Source organism: Nestor notabilis, unplaced genomic scaffold, assembly GCF_000696875.1.
Source record: "Nestor notabilis isolate BGI_N333 unplaced genomic scaffold, ASM69687v1 scaffold4609, whole genome shotgun sequence".
NCBI lineage: Eukaryota > Metazoa > Chordata > Aves > Psittaciformes > Psittacidae > Nestor > Nestor notabilis.
Window position 1 is genome coordinate 15,872 of NW_009944897.1, and position 26,057 is coordinate 41,928.

Genomic DNA, 26,057 nt, shown 5'->3' on the forward strand with positions numbered 1-26,057 from the left:
TTTTTAGGGGCCCATCACCTTTGTATCCCATTCACAGTCTGGGAAGAAGAGGGCTGGTTTGGTGGGCAGTGCAGCTGAGTAGCACAACTTGGAGACTTTCTCTTCCGTCTGCAGTACAATCTGGAGGCTCATCTCCCAAGTCCTCATCTGGGGACAAAGTTAGGCAGTGTGACTGTCCTGTCCAGCAGCTATTCCTGTGCCCAGCAGTTTTCCTACCGTAGGATCCTTCTATTTGCAGGTTTTAAAGGGGCAGTGAGCAGAAATGCCCATAGCACAGTATTGCTCCAGGCTGAAAAAGCATCTCTTCGTACCCCTGTATCCCAGCAGGACAGAGCAATGCTCGCCCATCCGCAGAAACCGCAGTCCAGAGAGCTGAATCAACTTGATCTGGAAAGCAGTGAGGATGGCTGCTTGTGTCTGTGTGTGGCCCAGGCTGCAAATTGCAGAGTTGGAGAGGGATGGGTTTATGCTGTCCGTGATGGTCCTGCGCATCTGGGGTGGGAGAGGGTGTTCCTGCAAGCGGGAAGACAGGAAGCCAAGCGTGGGAAAAGGAGGGAAAAGGAGGATGACTGTTAGAAGAGTGGGAGGGAAGGAAGGGGCAGAGACAATAGTTCAACTTAGCAAAGAGGCAGTGATTGAGGGTGCGAGGATTTGGCAGAGTATCTTCCTGAAAACCCTGAAGTTCCACAGGAAGAAGGTAATTTTGTGTTTAATTCAGTGCTGTGCCCTGGTGGAAGGGAATCTGTTCTGTGTAGGACTGTTGCATCAGTTTTCCTGCCTTGGCCAGAAGCACAGTGAGGAATAAGGAGGGTGCTCCATGTTTGCCTCCTCTTTGGTATTTCACACTGCAATTCAGGTGTTCTTTGCAAGACCAGGACACAAAATCACATTCTTCTTTCACTTTTCTCCCTGCAAGAAACATGGATTTCTCTGAAGCCTTAAATCAAAGGTCACCACAGTGAAAGATATTTTTTCCAGTGACTTCAGCATTGCATCTTTCTGGGGTTGTGGAAATTTGTTCCTTTCTTTCCAAGAGTTGGTTTCACATTGTCAGGATTGTCCTGTAAAGAATGTCCAAATACATTCAGTCTGACGTATGTATGGTCATGCAGTATAATTGCATGTTTGTTGAGTGCTGTTTCTTTTAAGGATAGGTCTGGTTTTCAGTCACAACTCTTCTAGCATTTTGCAATTAACATTCAAACACTCATCTGTCCGTGTGTTATGCTGGCAGTTCTGTGATGCTTTGCTGGTTGATCTGTTTGATTTCACCTCAAGTTTTATCCTTCAGTTGTGCATGAAAAATGTGGTTGCACAAACTGTGTAAAGAGTTGGTTTGTGTCAGGGGTTGTAGATCACACCTGAAGTACTGTACCCTTGAGCACTGGCTTTGTGAATCTGAGGGTCTCTTAGTTTTTGTGAACTTTCTGTTTCCCTCTACTCAAAAAGAGAAGAAAAAAAAAATTATCCTGCTATTCTATGGCAAAATCCCAGGAGAATTTCCATTATTTGGACTAAGAATGTCCCAGAGCTTTGTCATTGTTCTGGAAGGGCCTGGAGGAGTTCTGCTCCTTTTCCCAGGCCCTTGCTTTGCTTTTCCAACACTGCATCTGGGGGTCATATGTAAGGTTACAAATCAAAGCCGGAAGATTTGCATGCTAATATAAACTACATGCAAGTGTTGGTGCAGAGCAGAAATCTCCAACGTGAGAAGCCGAAGGAGAGGCTGGGTTTTAGCAGCGCCTCTTTGAGATTGTAAGACTTCAGAGGGGAGCTTTTGCCACTTGTGGAAGTAAGGCCACATACCTACAGCGTGCAAAAATCTGCCCTGTGCCATAAACCAAGGTCAGCAATATCATGGCAGGGAGGTTGGAACTAGATGGCCTTAAGGTCCTTTCCAACCCAGACCATTCTATGATTCTATGGTGTGCTCTGTCTTCATATGGCTGCAGGCTGTAGGTGCTCTAGCACTGCATACAAGCTCCATCGTTGGGAAGAAGCATCAGTACAGCTCTGCTGGTACAACGTAGATGGACCCTTGTTCTCAGAGCAGAAAGAAGGGTACTTGGAGAGATCTCACACAGGCATAAATAACTCTGTGCAAAGATGTGTGGGATTTGGTGTTAACTGAAACTTACTTGAATGATTTGGAATTCAAGGCACTATTTTTTTTCCTCTTCTTCTACCAAGACATTCTCTTATTTTGGCATCTTAATGAAACACCAACCACCTGCTGGGGAGAAAGACACAAGTGTATAGTGTATGTGTATAGTTTATAAATCAGGTGGCATCCAGATTTAAGAGGCAATAAGCTGAAAACTTTTCACCTTGAAGTGCAGCTGGATTATTTTTGTTTGCTTGCCGTAGACACCTCTTTTAGACCCAGGAGAGGGTGTTTGAGGAGGCCACGAGGGAGCCAGGTTTCACAGAGAGCCTCTATGTTCTTGTTTCTATTTTATGTTTGTCACTCTACTATTCTAATGCTCTGTAGGCTTAGATGTTGTGTTTTCTAATAACCTGTCAACCCTTAAATGGCAGAAACTCAGTCCTGTGGTTATTCTGCTTCACAAATAGTTCAATCACAGGTGGAAAGGAAATGCAGGTGGATAGAGCTATTTGAAACAGAAATATGAGTCCAGGTTGTACCTGGCTCAGATGTTCTCCCTCCCTCATGTGTGTAAGTCTAATGGGTGGATGTTGTCCACTTCCCTTGTCTGCTCTTTCCTCGCAGGGAAGCTGCAAGGAGCTGGGAGGTGGTAGCAGGGAAATGACCCATGTCTTACTAGTCCTGTTTCTTATTCTCTTTCTGTAAGCTCCACTTACTGGATGTTGGAGATAAGATGGGAGCCTTGATAGGCCTTTGATGTGACCCAGGATATCAGTTAAAAAACAAAGCCCTGCTAATGCAACACAGATATTGCATGTCTGCAAGAATTAGACACATTGTACTCTGCGCACACACCCCTAAGAATGAAGTCAAATAAAGTAATCAAACAAGCCTGGCAAGAGGCTCGGAGGTGGTTTGTAACCAAGCCGTGGGGCTCCCAGCCATTCCAGTTCTGCAGCTCTCTGGTCAACTTATTGTCTTAAATGCAAATGACCATGCAAAGAAGCATAGCAGGGAGGTTTTTCCCCTCTTGGCTTTTTACTCTGATTGTGTGGGACTTTTAGCATCTTCTTAGCAGGAAGGTGCTGGGAAGGCCTGAAGTCAGCGCTTAAAAACCCAAGTCGGCAAATGCCAAAAATACAAAGGGTGAAGAAGAGACTAAGTACAAATTTGAACTATGGCCTTTGAAACCTTATCATCGTGTAAGAAATATGGGAGGCTGAGTATTGTCTTACTCTGCTGTGTAAACACAATGAGCTGGATTCATCATTCAGTCACAACCCTGTTACTTGTCTGGTCCTTACCCCTGAAGCTAGGAAACCAGCAAAAACATCTAGCCAGGTGCCTTCATACTCAAATGAGCTCCTCTTCCTGTGTTCCCAGGGACGTCTGCTGGCTGGCTGGCTGGCTGGCTGGCTTGAGGCAGTTGTTTGTTATTCTCATTTGTGTTTAAATACCAGGATTTGGCAAAGAGAAATGGATTTCATCCTGGTTAATGCTCCACCAGGAGGAAGGTCTGTGCCCTTATAGGATGCAGTAGTGGTGGGATTTTCTAAGCTAGAAAGGACCCAGCTTGAGTCTCAGAGTATGACTGGATTCAGAACTGGAAATGAGTTTATTTTTCTTGTGTACAGAATAGATTTGATGTGGCTGAAAAGAGAAGTGGCGTTAATCCTCTTGCATTGCTGTTCAGAGCTGAAACAAGATCCACAAAAGAAAGCAGTGAAGGAAGGAAAACTCTCCTTCCCCCCACCCTGTATGTTTAATTAGATTGTAAATTAGCTTGCAAATTGTGATGCAAACTGGAATTGCTGTGTCCCGCTTAATTTGCCAGGGTGGTGGCTGCTCACAGATGAGAACTGGCAAACGCTGGGGCTGTCCAATTCGTTCCCTCCCAGCATAATTTAACTCTACTTTGCTTCCAAAGCTTAGGTACGTGTCCATGAGACCCATGGGCCGCTTTGGCTTTTTCTGTTACATTTCTCCCGTTGGTAATGGAAACACGAGCAGGGCAGAGGGATGTCCATGAAACCACATGTGCTGCATGAAAAAGCCAGACGCCCTGCACCTGCGTGCAGCCTGCATCAGCGCCTGTGCCGGGGGCTGCTCTAAGGCACTCTGCCATGGCAGCAATTGCCCTGCAAGAAGCTTTCCTGTCAGGGGCTGCTTGGGTTTCGTGTTTCTTCTGAGCCTCATCTCTGTTTCTCAGCTCAGTCTTCAAATTCCTGGTGCGAGAACAGCTCCAGGCTGGGGTTGAAAATAGCTCTTCCTTGGCAATGCCCCGGCTGAGCTGTGGTCCCTCGGAGACCATTGTGCTGAAAGGTGACATCATCCGGTGGTGGATTCGCCATGGGCTCAGGGCTGAGGGTCTGACTTCATCTCTGCGGGAATTTCTCAGGTCTCACAGTGCTTTTCAGGGCCTTCTGGATGCTGTGAGCTGGGCAGGGAGCCCATGCTGCGCTCCCTGGATCCTGTGTCAAATGCAATCCAAGCCGAGTGAAGGCACAGGTGATGTGTGCGGGAGTAGAGCTTACATTCTCCATGCTTGTTCCTGGAGCACTTTTCTCTCCCTTCTGCCACTCTAGCTCTTGTGTAGGGCAGGAATTGAGGACACTGAGGACCGTCATCCTGGGGAAACCCTGGCTACTGCTGCCAGTGTCTTGTGGGGTGGAAGAAGTACCTTCTGGAAGGCGAACAGCTTTGTTGCCATGACCTCATGGGTACCGAATGTACTGTCTTTAGGCTGTTATCACTCTAAATCTGGGTCTGGGCCAGCAATGATTTCTGCTCATCAGTACATCTTTGTCATTAAAATGGTTATGCAAACTAAGTTGATGCAGTGCCTGTACCCCGGTAATTTAGGGCACAGAGGTATGTTGAATTTGTGGATGGCTGCTGCAGTTAGAGCTGCTTTAATGGGAACGCCACCAGCTAAATGAACCAGCTGAAGTTGCTGCAAGCCTTGTGGGAGTTGGGCATGGAAGCAGACCGGTGAGCCTTCACATGCTGAGCTGTGCTGGTGAAAAGTTTCCAGCTCACAGGCAGTGATAGCATCTGAATACGGGAGGTGAGGAGTGCTTTTTCCAGCTCAGTCATGACCCACTGGAGGACAAACATCCAACACTTAAATATAAGACTTTGAAGAAGCTGACATTCTCCAGGATAAAAGGGGCTGTCGTGATGGTATCTGCATACAAATTGCACCATAGCGTTGTTGGGTTGGTTTTTCACTTTTGCATTCATAAACCTTTCTTAATAGCTGGTATTTACTGTAATTGCTTATTAAAGGTTAACAGCACCCTCGCTTACGTGTGCAGGGATATTTCTAGTCTCTGCTCTTCAATCTTGTCTTTGCCAATAGCTCGTGTATTTGTGGATGTTCTTATCTTGGTGTCATCACACTACTCATTTCAGGCACTTATCTTCCACTCCAGCTCATCTGGCTGTAGGAAACAAAACATTAGTCTCTAAAAAGCCAATTGAAAACTTGGTCACATGGGAATAACCTGAATTCTTTACCTCTGGGGTTTGTGCCAGCTGGACCTGGATATTTCCCATTGAGAATAAGACATTCAATGATAAAGTCATGCCCAATGACATTTGAGTGAATGCTTTTTGTAGTAGGAAGTCATCTCTCCTCATCGCTTGGTGTGGGCAGTAAAGGGAGAGCAGTAACTTCAGTTTGCAATAAATTTTCTGCTCTGTGATGGGTAAAATGGAAGTTTCCCAGAGCTAGAATTAAACAATAATTAGCAGCTGATAAAATCCCCCTCACATCCTGCACTTACTTTCATGCAGCATGAATATTAAGAGCTGCTTATCAAGCTCAGTTCCTAATTAATATTCTCCAGTTTGTACACGCTCACTTCTTGCTTCTCTGAAGAAGGACTTGTTTTAAAATACATAATAGATTAAAAAAGACTGGATTTGTGAAATTAAAAATTGAACTTTATTAGAGGCTGGAGCACCCAGTAATTGTACAGTGAATTGTCTGTAATTTCTACTTCAGTTATTTATTTTTAAGAACTTCTTTTTATTATGGATTTTAAGGGGAAGCATTTGAATAGCAGATGTGTTTGACTCCTTTAAGGCCATGAACATGCCTTATACACAAAGCAGATCTTTTTACCTTATGGAATTAATTATTGTAGTAATTTTTAATTTGCAATCACGATTCAAGTTTAGTTCTGTGCATGTATTGACTGTAGGAAAACACTGTACTTACAGTGTACTTACAAGAAGAGCTTGCTCTAAGGAATGAGATGCATTGATTTTTATCTTCTATCAAGAAGCAGCACGCTGAGACCTGGGACTCTCGTGGGCAGGACCAGCTGTGTGCTGGAGCTGTGGCTTGTGTGGCTCAACTCTGGAGAGCTGTTGGATGCCACAGAGAGCTTTCCCAGCTTTCCCTTGGCTCTGCAGGCAGCTTGGAAGAGCGATGCTGGGCCTGTGGGTGTTCAGGGCGTTCGGGCGTGGGATGGCTGTCTGTATTTGTCTGATATTTCCTGCTGCCTCCCTGTCCTGTCGTGTTTGCATGACCTCGGGCTCCCCCAGGACTGCTTTTCCTATTCTCCCAAGGGATATCATTGATCGCTTTCACAGCGACCCTTTTAAGATCTGAGCAAAAAAATGACGAGGTAAGCTGATGTAATGTTTGCTGCTCATGGAAAGGTTATGGGTCCGTCTAAGGCAGCAGAAGTGAATAATCACCAAACTCTGGTCTCTGAGGGAGAAAAATGTGATACCAAAGTCTTTTGAAACCTATAGACCTTGCTTTTAAAATCTGGCATTTTCCAGATCTTTTTCAAGCTAACGGTTATTCCCCATCATTTTAAATGGTGACTGTCAAGAAGCAATTTGATTTACACGAAGAAGCAAAGAAAATCAATAGCCATTTCAGATTTTGCACCTGCAACCCACCAAGCACGTTTTGAGCCCATTAGTTTCTTGCTTCACAGAGCTCTGGGTTATGATTTAAGGCTTTTCTTGCTCCTGCTATGATCTTCCCATGAAATAAAAAGTCAGTGCATGTGCATGCTGCCCAATTCATCACTTGCTAATCTTGAGCACACCTAAGGCTCAAAAGTGTTTAATTGCTGTTTTGAATGTGCAGCAAAATCCTGGCTTGATTGAAGTCAGTGGCAGCATCATTCCTGCCGAGCCTGGATTTCAGAGCTGGGGCTGTATCTGCACCATGCAGTGGGGTAGTATTCCTGCACCAAATACATCCAGCCTCTTGACCAGATCATGCCTTTGCACCCAGCTCTGCCCAGTCTCACGTGATGGGGGTGTTGTGCCTTTTACTGCACCACTGAACGATGCTGGGCTCTTAGAGCAGGATTAACTCCTTTCTGGACTAGATCTTGATCAATCAGATTTTGAGGCTATTAAAACCTTGGGGGATACATTTTTTTGTGGATTCTGAAGAGTAGCATGAGGAAGCTTGAAGTGCCATGAAATTCAAAAAGCCTGAAGCCTGTGGCATATGTGTTCTGTTTCTAGCTTCTTGAAGAAAAATATGCATTATTAAAGAAAAAATACAATCTTTATTTGCATGCACAGTATGTTTCTCCTAGCTCCGTCTCATCCCCTTTGTGAGAACCCAGGGCCAGAATTACAGTATCTGAAGTTGCTTTTGGATCCCAGTCAGCTCCCATCTGTCATGATCTGTTTTTAATCGAATGGGTTTTCCATCTGAAAGTAGCTGTTGGATGAAGAAGGAGTAGAAATATTTGTGTTGTGAATTAGCACGGAGTGAAGCTACAAACTTCCCCCCCCTTCACAACAAACACATGGAAAAATATTCTTCAGTGTAGTGTGGCTGGCCTGAAAAATGGCAACAGCAGCTTCCTTCCCAGGCTCTGACTCCTCTGTCTTGTCTGCATGGACAAGATCTTTAAAGGGGAGCTGAAATCTTCATGTTACACAATATTATCTCCCATCCATGTCACACATATGTACTGTAGGAGGTAGATAGGGTGGCTCAGTTTTCCAGGAGAAATATAAGACACCTGGGTTTGATGAGAGATGTGCTCTCACCACTGAGCAGCCTTTTCTTTGCCAGCCTTTATGGTCTCTGGTTTGATAGGTTTGATATGATAACTGAGTCAAAGTCAGGATCTTAGTCTTTAACCCCAGTGCTCTAGGACAGGCCCCAGATCTCCTTCACAGCCTGTGCTCAGTAGCTCCAGTTCCCTAATACCATGAAACTGGGCTGTAGGAGATGGGGAGCAAACTGCCTTAGGGACTGAATATGGTCTAATAAGCAGAGAGGAAAGCGAGGCTGTTGGACCTCTGTGTTTCCAGGGCATAAGATGACACCTCTCTCCTACTGGGGAAGGAGAAGGGAAAATCCCTCAGCAATCCTTGGAAATGCGTTGTTAAGCCTGTTCTTCAACATTCCCCCCAGGGGCTGTCATGCAATACCCTTTATTGTTAAAAGCAGAGAAGCAATTACCCTGCATCAGCACTATGGAAGATGGGCCAATGTCCTAGGGGGAGATGGAGAGGAAGGTGATGCTTGTCCATCCCCCTTTGCTGGAGACAGAAAGCTTCAATTCTGCATCCTTGGCAAAAGGGAGAGCTGCTGCAGCACTAGGGCTGAGGGAGGAGGGATGATTTCCTGTTTCCTATGTCAGATCCTTATCTTGCTCCAGGGAAACCTGGAGATTGCTTTAAAGACCCAGGAGCTGGCCTGGCTGTGATTTCCATTAGATTGGCGTTGTGTAGTCACCCTTGATGACTCTGTCCTGTGCCTGTTGTGTATCTGTCATCAATGCAGAAGGACCAGCGTTTGCCCTGAAGGCAAGTGTATGAGAGAGCAGAATCTGGCTCATTTCCTCCCCCCACACACCTTTTTTTCTTTCATTTTTTGAGGCACATGGGTCAAAAGGAAACACTTGTGTTTTATAAAAATATATATGTATGTGTGTGTCTGTGCTGTGTGCATGTGAATAATTCTTACCATTTTTTTATCAAGCTTCTGACAAAGCAGTGTTTGTGTAAGATGATTGTTTTGGGGATGGACTAGGGCTGGACAAGGCAAATCCTGGGCTTGTTCTGGGCTTGTGTTGCTGTTTCCACTGATATAACAAAACAGCGTCGCTCTCACTGACTTGGTTTACATCACCTTCAAATTGGTTTGATAGGTGCTAAAGGTGCTGAGTGGTACAATGTGGCTCAGCAAAGGCTGTGTGCTGTGGGGTTGAGTGTTGTCACACCTGTATGGATGTGTGTAAGCAGCTGTGTTGCACAGCTGTAATCCCACAACCCCCCTGGTGCTGAGTTCCGTTTGACTTTCCTTTTTTTTACCTGGGAAGGGCCATAGTCACAACTCCATATACAAGGAAAACTTGGAGCATGGGACTGGAGATCAGCAGCCCATGATGGGCTGTTGTTTCAGGGGTGGAATAGTTCTCCCAGTCACGCCTCCAACAGGCCCTGGCACCCTCCAGATGGGCAGAGGTAGAGACCAGAGTGTGTGACCACAGAGCAGTAGATGTGCCATCACTCCAAGCTTTAATCCCAGGGAGGTCAAAATCGGTGGGAGCTGGTGATGGGGATGGATGAGAGGACACTGGGTGCTCTTCCAAGATCTCTGCAAAGTCTGCAACAGGGTAATGGCTTTTACTTAGGCTAGTCCTGCACCAGGGCTGTTTTCCTCATTGTGAGCAAGAGCAGGCAGTGAGATGTGGAATTAACCTATGCTGACTGTTCAGCCTTTGTATGTATCCTGTGTTTCATGGCACAGGCTGACTTGTGTTTTCTTTTCCCTGAACAGGTCTATATCATCAACGTAACATGGTCTGACCTGACTTCCCAGATCATCTACCGGAGATACAGCAAGTTCTTTGACCTGCAGGTAAGTCTGTCTTGTCTAACATGAAATATTATTTCCACTCACTTCTAGTCATGTTTCCAGCTGGGTTAATAGTGCCTTTAAATAAGGCTTTGTGTGTGTTTGGTCTGTTACATGTCATGATCTTGAAACTTTTCAGACTCTGTCCTTGTAGGGTGTAAGACAAGTGGGTGGTATGCTCATAGCAAGTAACTTGCACTGTAAAGACATTTAAAGCTGACATTTTCATGAATGGTTCCCATTGAAGAGGGGATCTAATTTTAAATACTTCAGATGCACTTAGGACAGAAAGAGAGCTACATTCTGGGCCCCCAGAAACTGCTTACCCAAATCGCTGAGAACAACAGAGCTTTTGCACACTCCCACAGCAGTTCAGTAATGGAGATGGTAGTAGAAACCTTCTATACCCTCCTCCTAATCATCTACCCAGCCAGCTGGTGTCCTAGCTCCTGCTGGTTTGTACAGCTCCTTTACTGTATTTGGTGCCTGTATATTTAGTTTTCATTGACAGCTTTCTTGCTGGATAGCTGCTGGCCAAAGTCTGAAGCCAGGAAATAGGAAAAGTCCAAATTACAAACTTTCAGTGTGAGCATCTTCATTTCTGGGAGAGCTTTCTGGCTCAGGACTATGTAGCAATAATCCAGATCCATTGATATCTTTGTATCATCATACCTTGTAGGCAACAAAACTATAATTGCCTGGAGTGAAAACAAAAGCTGGGATTTGACAGACTCCTGAATCCTGGGGGAAATGTTGATTTTGGGCTGAAGACAGTGTTTGGAGCTGGGCTGAGGTTAAGTATCAAGTGAGTCCTCACAGCCAGTGTTAAGGATGTACACAGCTGAATGGGCTGTGTCTTGGGAAATAGCATTAAGCCTTTTTGCCACGATAAATTAAGAAATCTGAGATATCTTTGAAAGTCCTTCTTTCATCATTGCTCCCCTTTATGTGTCATTTCTGGTACTTGGACATCTGAAGTCTCTAGCCTGTTCTGCAATCTGTATCACTTATGGCCTCCTGGCTTTTCTGGTGGGAAATGGGAACATTACTATGGCTAGTCCCAATTTCTGTGTTTGCTGTGTGACTGGAAGACAAAAGAGAGATGCCCCTCTCCACTTCTTACTGGGCTGAAGTGCCAGGCCTGCCAGTCCTACTGCTGTGAAGACTATGTCAGTGCCTGATGTACCTGCTAAAGATGCCCAGCTCCATAAATCACACACAGTTGTCAGCATGCAGATTGTGGCCAAAGCTGTTTCTTTCTCTCTCCTTTTTCTTTTTGCCCCAGTTCTGTTTTCATGTATATGTTCTTCTGGGTCTCCTGGCCTTTCCTGGTAGGTTTGAAAAGTTCCCATCAAGCGCAGAGTTATCAATGGGGTTAGTGTGTTGGACAGGAAATGATGTCTCAATCAGGGAGTGAGTCCTGAAAGGTCCCATTGATAAGTGCAAGGGGGCCTAGCGCCAGTGGAAAACTCTTGCTTGCACAACGCTTCTCCCCCCACGAGAAAATACGACAAGAAAGTAACAAAATTCCCTTCCTTAACCCTTTTCTGTCTCAGGAATCTCTGTCAGGGCCACCACTGTGTTAGCAGTGACAGCCCTCTCCAATAGCCTCTTTAGCTCTTGCAGCGTTAGGTGCACAGTTACTGAAACTGAGGTTTTCACCTGGGTTTTCTACAGTCTTGACGTATCTCTGCAAGCATCTCACTGTGGCAATCTGTGCTTCAGTTTGCCAGCTGTAAGATGGGGACATGGCCCTGAGTGCTGAGGCTGCAGATTTGCTCCAGATAAGGGGATGATCTGTGCTTTCCAGATTTTTTGATGGAAGCTTGAACTTCTAACCTAGCACTGCTTGGACCTGGGTTTTGTGAGCTGATATGATGCATGGTAATGTGGCCTTAGCATAATCAATCTGCTTTGGTAATGTCCCTGCTTATCCCCATGTGTCCCTTGCAGCAGAAAATCAAACACTCAGTGAGTGATGCTCAGCCAATTCCCAGGCATCACTCTTGTCCAAAACAGCTGGAGTCGGCAGGTCCCTGCCAGCTCCACTCATCCCGCTGTGCCCACGACAGAGCTGCACTTCAGGGCTTCCAAAGCCTGCACATGTCTCATTTGCTTTTGACTCAAAGTGGAGGAACAAGGGCTGACTTGTAATGACTTAATCAGGGCTGCAGTGCCTGGTGTTGACAGTGACACTAGATAGGACCCATGGGGAAACCTGGGGGGGCTGCCCAGGGGCAAGGAGGGAGGAATACAGTTAATTAATTTCACTACTGCAATTTCATGTTTCTTTATAAAAGAGCCCACCCTTCCCCAAATGTCTCTGTCTGTGGGAAGTGGCTCAGTGGTTTTGAGAGTGCTTCCATTACAAGATGCTGGTTTCTGAAACACTTCCTAGCAAATCCTCTTAGGCACTGCAGTCAGTAAGAGGCTGCTCTGTCCTATGGATTCAAACCCCAAACATGTTTGGTTGTGCTATCTCAGCAGTGCACATGCTTGAGTTGGGAGTGAGGTTGTTTTCAAGATGACTGGGCATACTGTTGGGTTTGGAAGCTGGAGCTTGCCCTATGAAGGTATGAGAAATACAGCAAACGGAACCCAACGCAGCAAGTCAAGTGTCAGCCCTGTGCTGCTTCAGTGAGGGTTAGAGATCTGTAAGTACGGGCTTAAATTGAATCAGGGTGTTGCTGCATCATTTAATTGTGCAACTAAGTCACATCTGCTGCTGAGCATGGGTCAAATGATGGCAGCAGAATAGACGTGGGTGCCAATGTCTCAGTAAATAGGATTGAAAGAATTGAATTAACTCTGCATAGATTAAAGCACTACGATAAATTGCTTGTCAAGTCCACTTATCTGTTGTCTTTCAGCCTGGAGAAGCATTTGCACCTGAGCACCACATGGGGTCAAAGCCACCGCTTAATGTAATATTTTAAGTGCTGCTTTCTTGTGCACTTGCCCACAGTGCAGAATGGGGGAGTGTGAGGTGCCCATCACTGGGAGAGCAATGTGAACGTCATCTGTAGGTAGTGCTGACCCTCACAACAGGCTGGTGGCTCACTGAGGCACATTCCCTGGATGCCATTTGAGGTCTCCCATCATCACTGATGGTTTTGCTAGTGGTGGTAGCAGAATCCTGTCCTGAGCTGGCAGTTCAGCAATGCTCCTGTTGTCCTCAAAGGAGCTGAGAAATGGTGCATTGGGATATCAGGGATAACTCCTGGTGTTTCCACTCTTCAGTAAAAGGCATCTACAGATGGAAGGCCCATATTTTTCTTTCTGGAAAGTGCTTTTGGAGGCTGTTAGCAGGATGGGGATTCACAGTTGAGCATGCGCATAAGGTGGAGAAGTGTGGGGATGCAGCCAGCTCACACTTCCAGTGGCTGGGCTGGGCTAGAGAGCAACAACAAAGTTTGCAGCTGTCAAGTATGAAGGGTGTCTCTTCCCCCACTCCACATATCACCCTTCCACTTGCTCAGCTTGCACAAGCTCACTTGGGCTTTTACAGATATGAGCCCAAGTAGTTGCTGCCTCTCGCTGCTGAGAAGCCCTCTCCCCAGCAAAGTGAACAAAGGGTCAGTGCCTGGTGTCTTAGTTTGAATCACCAGTGGCTCATCTTCTGCATTTTATGCAGCAACTCCAAATGTTCTGGTCATATTTCATGCCTGTGTTATTTGGTGCCTGGAGTCAGAGTATGAACAGGACCACAGCCTTAGCAGAGGGACCAAACACCTATGTTCAGATACCAGCCCTTCCATTGCTCCTATGAGGATGGTTGGGTCTCTGTGTGTGGAGCTGTAGGAGGATCCTTTCTCACAACAGTGAAATGCAGCTTTCTCCAAGGCAAAACACAGCAGCTGGCTGTAGTGGCATGCTATAATCCCACGTTGTGTTTCTGGCTGCATGAGAGGCAAACGACATCCCCGCTGGAGCCACATGAGGAATGTTAGGTAGGCAGATCGCTGTCTCTCTGCACAATGACCCACACAGACATTTTGGCTGCAAGGAGACATCTGAAATGTCACAATTTTGAAAAGGCAAATAAACAATGCTCTGTTCAAGCATTTGCTTTGTGTATCGGTTAGCAAAAAATTATCTGCCTGCTGTGGTCTGCTGATCTAAGCAGGTTTTCTTCAAAGTGGGACAGAAAGAGGAACTCACTAGCAGCCAATTAGAACATTAAAAATAAAGAATATCAAGAATTTTATTAGGGAGTGGAAAGAGATGTAAGTTGTTTTCAGGCTGACGATAAAACATCAAGAGCTTCATTTGTTATTGCTAGGGTCATCCAGATTGTTTATAGTGCTGTAATGGAGTAACTGAGCATTGAAGAGGATATTAAACAAAAATGGTGCTGTAAAGAGCAGTAACTGCAGTCTGTATCACTGCTTTTCTTGCTCAGACTGGAGTTCATCAGAATGCTGCTGCTATTGATCATTCTTCCATTACATATGCCTTTGTACAGACATCCCTTTCTCTGTTAACCCAAAGCTATACGAAGTATTGTAATGTCCACTCCTGTCTGCAGTTAGGTGGTTGTGACTGTGCCCTATGCCTGAGCACCCTGTATTTCACTGGTCGCTATGATTTAAAACAGGACCTGGCGGCTTCAGGGTGCGGGCTTCCTGGGGCAGAGCAAAGGGGGAATCAGTGCAGGGTGTTTGCAGGGTACGTGTCTGATGTGGTTCTGATGCACTGATGTGATTCTTAGGGACTGTAGTGATAGAACAGGGGGTAACGGGTCCCCTTAAACAGGGGGAGTTTAGGTTAGATATAAGGAAAAGGTTCTTTACTGTGCGGGTGGTGAGCCACTGGCACAGGTTGCCCAAGGAAGTGGTAAATGCTCCATCCCTGGCAGTGTTTAAGGCCAAGGTTGGAGGGGCTTCAAGCAACCTGGTGTACTGGGAGGTGTCCCTGCCCATGGAAGGGAGTTGGAACTAGATGACCTTAAGATCCTTTACAACCCTAACCATTCTATGATTCTCTGACTTGTGTATACTCACTACATAGGTTAATTGGGGTTAATTGTCGAAGTGGAGACTATAGTCCTAAACCTGGTGGTCCAGTGCAGTCTGACTCAGTAATGACCTTTTGTAGGACATATGTTATTTCATGTTGTAAGGTCCATGCTTTTACCCATGCTGGAGCAGTGAATTGACAAGCTCAAGCATGTGCTACGTTTATCAATGGTGAAGAGTTAGGTAAGAATGCAACAGGGCAAGCATGCTCCTGTGTTTGTAAATGCTAACTCCTAACCCTCAACGCCTGCTAGGCGTTTTTAGCCAGATGAGTAGAGTCACTGCCTGGTCTCCTCAGCCATCCACAGGAGTGGGGTCACTCTGCAATGAGTGATGCTCTCTTCCATAGATGCCGCTCCACGTGTAGCTCCTGGCACTGTGCTGAGGGAAGGAGGGCTGTTGATGTGACTCCGGGCATGATGCAGCTTGCCCCTCTTGCAGCGTGGGAGGTTTGTGTTAAAAGATTCCCAGCCTCTGATGGGCTCAGGGAGTGTTTCTGTTGGGCTACGTGAGGGTGCGTATGGAAACAGGCAGGAAAGCTGGAGGAGAAGGTGGGGTTGAATAGGCCAGGGGAGGACGTGGGGAGGAACAGCACAGCAGACGGTTGTTGCATCAAGCTGTGGTGCAAGTGCACAGTGGAACATAAGGCAAAGGGGGAGAAAGGGAAGATTTTACTGGCGACGCTCCTGCTGGGCTGTGTTGACAGCAGGGGATCTGGTCTGCAGTCAAACCATGTGCTTTCCTCTGCTCTGGGATGTGCTGGCCTTGGCCAGGATAGTCTGGGTTGCAAAGATCAGATTTCTCCTTTTCCCATTCCCTCAGTGTGTGATGCTGAGCCCCAGCGTCCTGGTCCTGCTGTGGACATTGACATTTGCTGTAAAATCCTTCTCCAAACCAGGGGTCTGGCTCCCTATCTGACCTGTGAGGTTCAGCACAAGGGCTTGGCTTCAGGGCAATCCCTGATTGATAGTTACAGGACTGTGGGGATGGAGTTACTCCATCCCTATTGGGATGCAGGGTTTGGTTTGAAAACAGCTTCCTTAAGAGCAAGATTGAAACTGAAACAAGCCTGGGAAAATTCAGAGGAAATCTGAATGTGGCTCTGTCAACATGTGTATTCCCAAAGGTCAGCGCTGGGTCCTTGGGGAGAAATGGCACGTCCTTTCTACTGAGTAAACACGGCCCACTTTGCTGCTGCTGCTATCCCAGACAGCGCAGAGAGGCCACAGTGGCAAGGCTTGCAGGTGATGCAGGAAAAGAGGTTTCCAGGAGGAGCCCTGTGCCAGCTGTGAGGGCTGACCATGCCTCCCATGTCTCCAGCTGTGCTGGAGCTCCCTGTGCTTGCAGGACTTGGCATGCAGGATCCCCTATGCCTGCCCTTAGAAAAACAGCCCAGCAGCAAGCTTGCCAGTAACAGGGCTTGCTGGGGGAACTGAGATGCCCCTGGGAAAAATAATGAATAACTGATATGGTTATTGCGCTGGGAATAGTTTTCTCAGCTGATTTAAAGGCTGTTTGAATACTATTTGTCCTTCTAGGCTTCAGTTAGTGCCTTAGGATACCAGCTGGCTTAAGGGAGTATCTTTGTCTTCAATCAATAAATGGAATTGTTTATAATTCTTATTTCTATCATTATTTAAATGTTTGCTTGGCAAAACAATCTGTTCAGCTTCCAGTATTTGTTTCTAAAGAGACTTTACACGTCAGACAAAGATGAGGGCCATGATGGGGAAGTTGCAAAGTGCCTGCCAAGCTACAATAGAGGCCACATTCAATGAAAATGGCAAATAACCTGCGGTTGAGAAAGTGACCCAGCCTTTGGAAGCCCTCCTCTTCGTACTTCTGTGCTTGGGTGCTGTTGAAGTTGGAAGAGAGTTTAAAGATCGTCTAGTTCCAATCTCCTGCCATGTTCTAGATGAGGTGGCAGTGAGGTTTTGGGGCTCTGGTTGGGTGGTTGTCCTGACTCTGCTGTGAACAGATACCTCTGGAAGCTGCATCTTTGAGGATTGCGTCCTCCTCTATTCCTTTGCTGCACCAAACCTGCTGTGGCATCAGTGACTGTGATGGATGCTGTCTGTTGTCATTGCACCACATAGACATTGTTCTGTACAATGTTGATACCCTCCTGGATGTCAACAAGTCCTTATCCCCCGGTGTTCATGTACTGTGTGTGGAATCAGTAGTATTGAAATGTTTCATTACACCATCAAGAAGCTTTCACCTAATCTGACTGAGTTTAAACGCTAATTCACTTCTAAGGTCTAAAAGGAGCACGGCATTAGGTGGTAGGCTGCTCTCAAGATGAATTTTCCCCTCCATCCTTGTGATCTCCTTATGTGCTGTGCTGCAACAATCTGAGCTGCTCTGAAGGGGCTGCGCAATTAATGATCTGCTCCGACTGCTGAGGGGAATTGTCTGCCTCTGCTGACTTCCTGCCTTTTGCAGCCCCTGAGCAAGTTCAATACTGGTAGATCTCTGTTAGCATTGAATTTATAGCGCTTCTTTAGCCAGGCTCCTCATCCTAGAAGTAAAACAAAGTTTAATTAAGCTATGGGCTCTATACGTAGTTAGACAAATGAGTGGGGGGTTGTTTTGGGGGTTTTTTATGGAAGCATAACAAAGACACAAAGAGGTTGTTGACTTCTTTATTGCATCTTTTTAACTGTACATGGTCTTCTAGTGCTATTTCTGCACCTTCTTAGGAGGCGTCTTCCATAGTCCATATTCATGGATAGTATTTTTCGACTGAAAAACTCTCTGTGGGTATTACTTGGAAGCTATAAACAAATTGCTTTACCTGCTTTTTGCGTGCATGCATTTTTTATGAATTATCTAGGAGGAGTTTAACTTGGGTGGGTTTGTCCAACCCAAGAATCTCAAGAGAGTGCTGCAGACCTGTAAGAGACAGCAGATTTCTCAGCAGATGAATTCACATTGTCTGGAGTAGGAACCTGATTTTTAAAGGATTAAAGCCACTCCTCCATGGAACAGGAAGGTTGGATAATATTGTGGTATCGGATACTCTGTATCCACCACTGGAACTACACAAGCTTGCTACCTGCAAAGATCCTTTAAGAATATCAAACTCCACTTACAGGTCTCTAGCAAGCACAGAAAGCAGTGGAGTTGGTCAAAGGTTTATTTGTTGTGATTTATCCCCTTACTTTCTAGAGGTTTGGTTTGTGTAAGTTGTCCTTGTTTTCAGTACCTACATCCCACACCTATCACTGACCTGGAGGCTGTACCACCACAGCCTCCTGCGATGTGGGAAGGCTTCTGCTGGGTACAGCCACAGAGAGGAAAAGCGAAAAGCCGAGCTGACTTACTTCACATCAGATGAGGAGGATTCAGACCTGTTTTCGTAGCTGGTGGCTGCTTTTTATGGTAAAGATCAAATGCATCAGGAACATGAGTCCCCGCAAGGATGTAGTGGCAATGGAAATCTAAAACCGTGCCTGAAATTGCCAAAAATTCTGAACCATGATGGAAAATTTTGGCATTAGGCCCAGACCTGCTGGTTTTGAGGTTGAATGGTATCTCGTAGAAAGGATTATGCAGAATCGTGGTAAAACTGGGCTGAAAGTCTTCCTTCAGCAGAGCATGTCAAGGCTCAACATATTATACCTCTTGTGTTATCCCTTCTCCATCTCTATTATTCTGGTGTTGGAAGGTCTTGTCATAGCCCATTAGATCTCCTTAGCAGGATTTAAAGCTCAGCCTTGGGAGGAGCCCACTTGTTTGTTAACCTTGTTCCAGGTTTTGTTTGCTGGAACAATAAAACACGGGAGAGCAGTTGTGCTGTGGGACTGGCCCCAGCCAAAGCTACAGCTCTGGGGCTGCTCTCGCACAGGCAGTGAATTCTCCAAGTGCTGCTTTATTGGCGTATTTCCTCTTTTACCAGAGATCAAGATCAGCCTTTTTCTTTTCTTCTGGAGTATCTGTGTGAAAATCACATTCCTCAGCAGGATTGTTTCATGGCCTTTCTTCCCCAAAGCACCCAAGCTCCAAAAGTTCAGTCACGACAGTTCCACCCCCTCCACCGTTTCGCTGCTCTCCCCTAATCATAGTCAGCTTTCAATTATTTATACTGCCGGAAAATCGCACGGAGTTCACACCCCCAGCCCCGAAACACAATTCCACTTTTGTGCCGGGAACACAATCCTTCACTTTCATTAAGTGTGCGGAGACCGAGATGAGAAGTGCCTGTTGTGCTCGCATCCCTTGGCTCACGATGAGAGGAGCTAGTTGTTTTCACAAACGTCCTAAATAGCCCTGCAAGGGTTACGGGGAGTTTATTTACATTATTGCATTGGAGTGCAAATAGAAAATTGCCCAGCCATAATGGAAAGGTTATGCAGGGCCCTGTCAGGGCTCTTTTCCCTGTCACCTCACCCCTCCCGGCTTTCTGCTCCTACAGGCTCAGATGTGGGAAGGCTGTGTTTGGAAGGAGCCAAGCTCTTGGTCCTGTTACACCAGGGCTGGCTCACAGGACACACCAAAAACATCAGCTGACATCTCTTCCGTCGTGGACTGTGTGTAGTCCTGCCTGCCATAGGAAAGGCTCCTGATGAGGCTCTCCTCAGCCTGATTTGTCAGCATTGGGTGCTATTTGCTTCTTCCCCATCGCACCTTAATAACTGACCTTCTCTGCAGAAGCAGCATACGGAACGTGAAGATGGGAGTTTGTTTTCTGTCTTATTCCCTTCTTGCTTGCCCAGAATCATGGCATGCTTCTCCTTTTCTGCAGTCAGGGCAGTTTCATGTCTCGTGCGAATACAAGTATTCCCACTGCAGGACTGTCTTTTGCAATTTCCCCTTTCCTTTCTTCAGGGGAAGCATCATTGACTCTCCAGAGGAGTGGTCAGGACAGCAAAACCCACAGAGGAGCCACACTGCTGAGCAGATGAGTGGTGAAGTCATGCAGAAAGCAATACTGATGCTCTGGGGAAACACAGCTTCATGCAGTCATTCCTGGGTGCCTTGTTTGAACAACACCTGGCCAGGCTGCGAGCTTTGTTGTCTGCCTTTTGCTTTTCATTTAAAAGGAGAGATCTGGTGTCTAGGATCTGTGTAGGAAAGGAAGGACTTGAACTCTTACAACATGTAAGATCCTTTGGCATTGCCCTAGCTGGTAACTCATACCCTTCATGGAGCATTTACCTCTACAAGTGCCTCTAACCGTAGCTTTCAGAAGCTTCCCCGTTTAACTGGGGAAGCATTCGTTAGCCTCTCCATGGTAGAAGTTAGCATTAGCTCTTCCCTGCCTGTGCTCAGAAGTGTTGCAGGGTTGATGGTCCCTTGGTATGTGTGTGAGAGGAGGGAACATGCCATGAGCAGGTTTCTGACCCACAGTGTTCCCAGGTCCAACCCCCAAGAGCTTCACTCGAAGTAGGAGCCACAGGTACATAGCAGTGGGTCTACTGTCCAGGCCTGGAGCTCCAGCTGTTCCTAATGGTGCAGGCAGGTCCTTGGACATGGGACTCATTCAAGTGCAGCTGGAACCCTGTGAGGATACAAAGCCAGCAGAGCAGGGAGTTGCAGTCCAATCAAGGAGGTCCATGTTTTGGAGAGGAGCGAGTGGCTGACAAATTCTTGATGGGCAGAAGCTGTGAACGAGCTCACAAAGGACTCAGCAGAGGTTCAGAAAAGCATCCCTGTGTGTTTAAGATAAGTTCTGTAAACCTACAGTGCAAGCAGAGCTCTCTATCGAAGCTGATCACGAAGCATTGGTGTGGACGCAGAGATGTCTCTGATTCACCAGGTGCAGTCAAGGTGCAGATCCTAATCAATTTAGTGGTGGTGTTGCAAACTGAGTTAACGTGGGAGCCGTGCACCTGGGTCTTGATGCATTTGAGTTTTTAAGGGTGTGTTAAGAAAACCAGTGGGACTTGCTGAGCTGCTGCCTTCAGCCAGGTGTTTTGAGAGAGGTGAAGGACAGCCACGAAAACTGTGTGTGAGGGAGGAAAATGCCCAAACAGAAAGGAATTAGAAAGCAAACCAGAAAAGGACCAAGTAAAATAACAGGGAAAAAATTCATTTGAAGGACTAAGGTGAGTTTAATGGTTGAAGTTTTGTCTTATAGGGAGTATATCTTATCCATCTTATCTTATTTCACAGAGGTTTCTTTTATCTGCCTTATCTCTGGCTTTTTACAGCCCAGTAAATTGGGATGTTCTGGCCTCTCTGGTCTGGGGCACTTTAAAATCTAAGTCCAGGCTTGTCCTGGTCATTATGGTGACGTGCTGCTGCTTGAAAAAAACTGGTGTGTGTGTGTCTTCCTGGTGAAGAATGTATGTTGTGGGATGGTACATGGCGAGCACCTACATACTTGTAACCAAGTCCAGGTTGTCTTCTAATTTTTGGTGTGTTGTTGGCTATTTGTGCAGCTTTACAAACACCTCTGTAGCCATCTGCAATGCTCGTTGTGCTACTGTGATGAGGGTTAGAGGATACCAGTCTCTGACTCATTTTGCTTGCACGTAAGGGTAGGATTTAGTGCTTGATGTTTTAGGAGGTGACAGAGACTCTTTTGCTGTTGGGACCTGGGAATACAGCAGATGGAGCAGTCAGGGGTGGTGCACTCCATGAAGGTGGTCTCTGGCTATTCTTAGGCAAAGGGAGAAGTGTTTCCAGGGTGGAGAGAAGCCCTGCAAAGTTTCAGGTCTGTTCTGGATGTGGGACAGCCCTGGATTATGCAGCTGAGCAGGGGTGTGCTGTGGGCTGCAGGGCTGGAAGTTCCTGCCTGTTGGTGTTAAGAAACCTCGTGTCAAATCCTGTTCCACTCTTAGGCCAAAATATATTTCATCGCCTTAGTGTGGAGATGTTTTTTGTGCAATGAGGAGCTGGGAGCCTGTGGTGTGGAACAAGGAGCAGGGAGCTGCTGGTGGGGCAGGAAGATTATCTGGAAATATCCACCCATGAAATGGGGACTATAATCAGCCCTTCTGGAGAAAGTTTATTCATTAATGTTTGTAAAATGCTTTGAAACCTTCAGCTGGGAGCTTTTTTAACAGAGCCAGACATTAGTTGTATTACAGTGGCTAAGCCAGACCTTAATGACCATGTTCTCTCTCCTTCCCCTGAGCCCCCAGTCATTTCTAATGGGGTTTGGTGAAGAAGTGAAACATCAGCAGATGTTTCAGAGTGACCAAATTGAAGTGAACTGCTCAGCAGAAATATAAATAGTGCTTTTCTTTCTTGGGATTAAGTCTTGGTCCCGTGGACTTCTGCTGCCAGGAGTGCAATGTGCTGAAGGGTTGAGGAGTTTATGTCTGGGCTTGTACCATGTTATTCCAGTTTGTAACTAGTTTAGGGTCCCCTTGCATTAGTACTCACTGGTGCCCTTTGGTGATTAAAGTCATTCCAGCTTGTCTCAATGGGAAGTCACTATAGTGAGACCGGCATGCTGGGAAGGGAGGGAGCCTTGGGGGTCAATGGGGTGCACAGCAAGGAGGGGAAAGACTTCACTGGGGTGAAACAAGTTGCTCCTAGAGCTGATTTGATGGGTGCTTAGCTCCGACTGCCTGTAAGTGCCCCTTGCTCTGTGCCCATCCATTTCCTACAGCATTCCCTATCCCCTATCAGTAACAGAATAGCATTTGCCTTTTGGTTTGCTTGATTTCTGGTGTCACGAGGTGAGCCTTGGTGATGACGCTGGTGGCAACAAGGGTCATTTTCTTTCCTATGAAGGAAGTGGGGTGGGTTCAGTCCATGCTGTGTCCCCACAGTACCTGTGGATGGAATCGCAGCATGGATGGAGGCAAGCAGGTAAATGGGTGTACCGGGACTTGTGGTGTAAGGATCCACCCCAAAGAGTGAGCTGCTGTTACAAACTCATTCTCCAGGCTTGCACCCCTTTGCACTGGGTGGCAGCTGGGAACATCTCAGTGTGGCCTGATGTGTCATGTGTTCAGACACGGCTGATAACCTTCCCTGTGAGCTCTGACACTGGCTCGTTGTGCATCCATTCCTTGGCCTTGCCCAGGGTTAGGCTGGGATGGCTCCTGCCTCAGGAACTGTGTTGCTAATCACTGCCTGAAGATCCGAGGTCCCACACATGCCTTGGTGTAACAGAGGCTGCTCTGCGTTGCTATAGAATCAGCTAGGTTAGAAAAGACCTTTAAGATCATCAAGTCCAACCATTTAAGCTGTGATGGTAACTGTGCAGGGCTGTGAGACTTAGAATCATAGAATCAGCTAGGTTGGAAAAGGCCTTTAAGATTAAGTCCAACCATTGCCCCAGGACTGCCAAGACCACCACTAAACTGTATCACTGAGGGCCTCAACTACATGATTTTTGAATCTTTCAGACACGGTGACTCCACCACTTCCCTGAGCAGCCTGTGCCAATGCCTGAGCACCCTTTCAGTGAAGATATTTTTCCTAATATCCAATCTAAACATCCCCTGGTGCAGCTTGAGGCTCTTTCCTCTTGTCCTATCACTTGTTACCTGGGAGAAGAGATTGGCTACCCCCTGATGGGTCTCACCTGGCTGAGAACAGAGCATGCTATGTTGCATGAACTCTGTAGCAAGGATGCCAGGAAGGTGGCTTGGCAAAGCAGAGAGGAGCCAGCGTCTTTCCCAGGAACCTGGTGTTTCCAGTGACCTATCCTTCGAAAGCTCCTCATGGAGCTCACAGCCAAAGACCGACCCAGCCGTTGCCTCTAATCTCATCTTTCCACTTTGAGCCCGGTCCCTGAAAAGATGTAGCTCTCCAAGAAGACATTCCAGGGGGGTTTAATCACTGCACTCGCTGCAGCCCTGCTGCGCTTGTGGTCTGAGCACCTGCTGTTTCATTTAATGAGCAACAAATGGGAGGCGTGGGCCGGGGGAAGAGAGCAGCACCCTGGTGAAGTATTTGCTGCGATGTAATGTATTTTATTTTGGGTTCGGAATGGAGGCCATGAGGAACATTTTCCAGAGGGCTCCATAAACCACCTCCGTTCACAGGGTGATTATTTGAGGAGGGAGGGGAGTGTGGATTTAAATCGGTGCCACTAATTTCTGCAAACAACCACATTATTTTTAATTCATACTCCAGACTCCCTCCACCCATGGTTTGATGTTAGGAGCTGTGAATTTTCCACATCATACCAAAGTCCCCCTATAAAAGAGAGCCCTTTACACATGTATGTTTAAAATTTGATTTCAGATACATCAGGCTCTGAAGTAAGTAACTCTTTAGAATGGAAAACTAATTCTTTCCTTCCCTCATGGCGACCTGTTAATTTATTTGTATTTCAGAAGCACATACCAGATCAGAGCAGGGGTAGGTCTCTCTGGTGTTAAGGACTGGAAAATGCATGGAAAAGCTGCAAGTCCTGATGAATATTAAATCAAAAGGAATAATCCCTTTGTTCACCAGGATTAGTTAAGCTTGAGACCTCTCTGAGATAAAAGCACTACGTTGCTGGCAGCATTTTACTGATGCGGGGAAGGGAGATGGGAACAACTGGGATGAGACTTCAGGATTGAGCCACTTGAGCTGGATACTGACTGTGCCCCTGCCCTTGGGAGATGAGCAGCAGCCAGAGCTTCATGCAGGAAAGGTTACAGTCACAGCTTCCAAGTGCTCCAGCCCGCCAGCGCTAGGGGCTGTTTATCTCCATGGAGGTGGAAAGTTGAGCAGCGATCTCTTGTCCTTCTGTATCTGGCACAAACTGTAATTCATGGTCTAAAGACACGTAAGGTGTATTGGCCTTCTGTCCTGTTTTCTTAGGATGGTTAAAGCACCATAAGGGCTGCAGGGAAGAACACAGTGGGTTTATTTTCATCCTGCCCTGGCCAAAGCAGAAAAGCTGGGCTTTAGAGATCTGGGCTTTGGATTCCCTGTTTTGCAAAAGCTTTCATCTCCCATGGATTTTGAGAGGATAAATTCATCCATGCCCATCAGGTGCCCAAATGAAGCCGTGTCTGGGGTCATGTTGAGAACTCAGACTGATCATTTTGTTTTCATGTGGAGTTTTAAATTCAGTTCTGGGAACTGGGTTTTGGTCCAAGGACAGAAATTCTCATCTTGTGAGATTGTCATAATCTTGAACACCAGAAATATGGGAATTTGTGCTGTATGCCCATCCTACAGGCCTTCAGCGTTAGAATAGAGTATTGCGGTTGGAAGGGACCTACAAATATCATCTAGTCCAACTGCCTGACTACTTCAGGGCTGACCAAAAGTTAAACCATGTTATTAATGGCATTGTCCAAATGCCTCTTGAACGCTTGACCATCTCTCTAGGAAGCCTGTTCAAGTGTTTGACCACCCTTTGGGTAAAGAATATAAGCCAGTTTGTAGTTATTCATTGCCTATGCAATCCTTGTGTGCTCACTGCTGTCAGTGGCACTGTAATAGCCTCTGTGATCGAATCTGGAAGCAGTACCTCAAGGGACACATTCAGATTCAGGATATAAAGTTTGATGTTCCTTTTCCTCCTTTGACATTTGAGAGATGCTTTTAAGTAGATGAGGTACTGTCACAGTGTCAGCCCATCTGTCACTGGAAGCATTGATGTTTGAATCGTATTCTTCAGCTTGGTTTTAACAGAAAGGCAAGTGAAGCTGTCTGGTGGTTTGCCTTGTTGCATGCCTCAGTATGGCTAAGAAGGGAAATTTGGTTTTGTTTCCAAGCCTCTGTTGTATTTGCACTGTTTAATGCTGTTTGATCCCACATCCAGGCAAGGGGATTGCCGGCCCAGGCTGCTCTTGCTGCCTGTAGTGGAGAACAGCCCCTTTGCTTGTCCCTTCACCTGCTGGTGCTTGCTTTCGAAACACAAGCATCTTCCTCCAGCTTCAAATCCTTCTCCGTGCTGACACTAATCTGGAAGGTTCAAAGCAGGGGTGAGATTTCAAAGCCCCCTTAACCATATTAGATGTGCAGTGTAACGCTCAGGCCGTGTTGAAAGCCAGTGTTGAAGCACATATAATCACATCTCTGCACCTGTTGGAGCAGGGAAAATACCTGCTGAGTTCTGTTTTTCTTAAGCTGCTCTCAGGTTTTTCCACTGTTCCTGGCTCTAGTGTGATGTTCTCCTGCATCTAACCTCATGGAGAGATGTGCACCAGCCCCAGTTGAAGGG

The 26,057-nt window shown here is 46.4% G+C and overlaps 1 protein-coding gene across 1 annotated transcript in view; it reads left to right on the forward strand.

Moving 5' to 3' along the window:
• Nucleotides 1-478: 478 nt before the first annotated feature.
• The window catches only part of LOC104412036 (SH3 and PX domain-containing protein 2A-like), a gene marked incomplete at its 3' end in the record, with an annotated part of 206,100 nt that continues 180,521 nt past the window's right edge, over nucleotides 479-26,057 (forward strand). Inside the window, exons 1-2 of the mRNA XM_010022629.1 lie at nucleotides 479-697; nucleotides 9,888-9,968. Coding sequence (XP_010020931.1) covers nucleotides 479-697; nucleotides 9,888-9,968 — 300 coding nt within the window. The remainder of the gene's footprint in view (nucleotides 698-9,887; nucleotides 9,969-26,057) is intronic.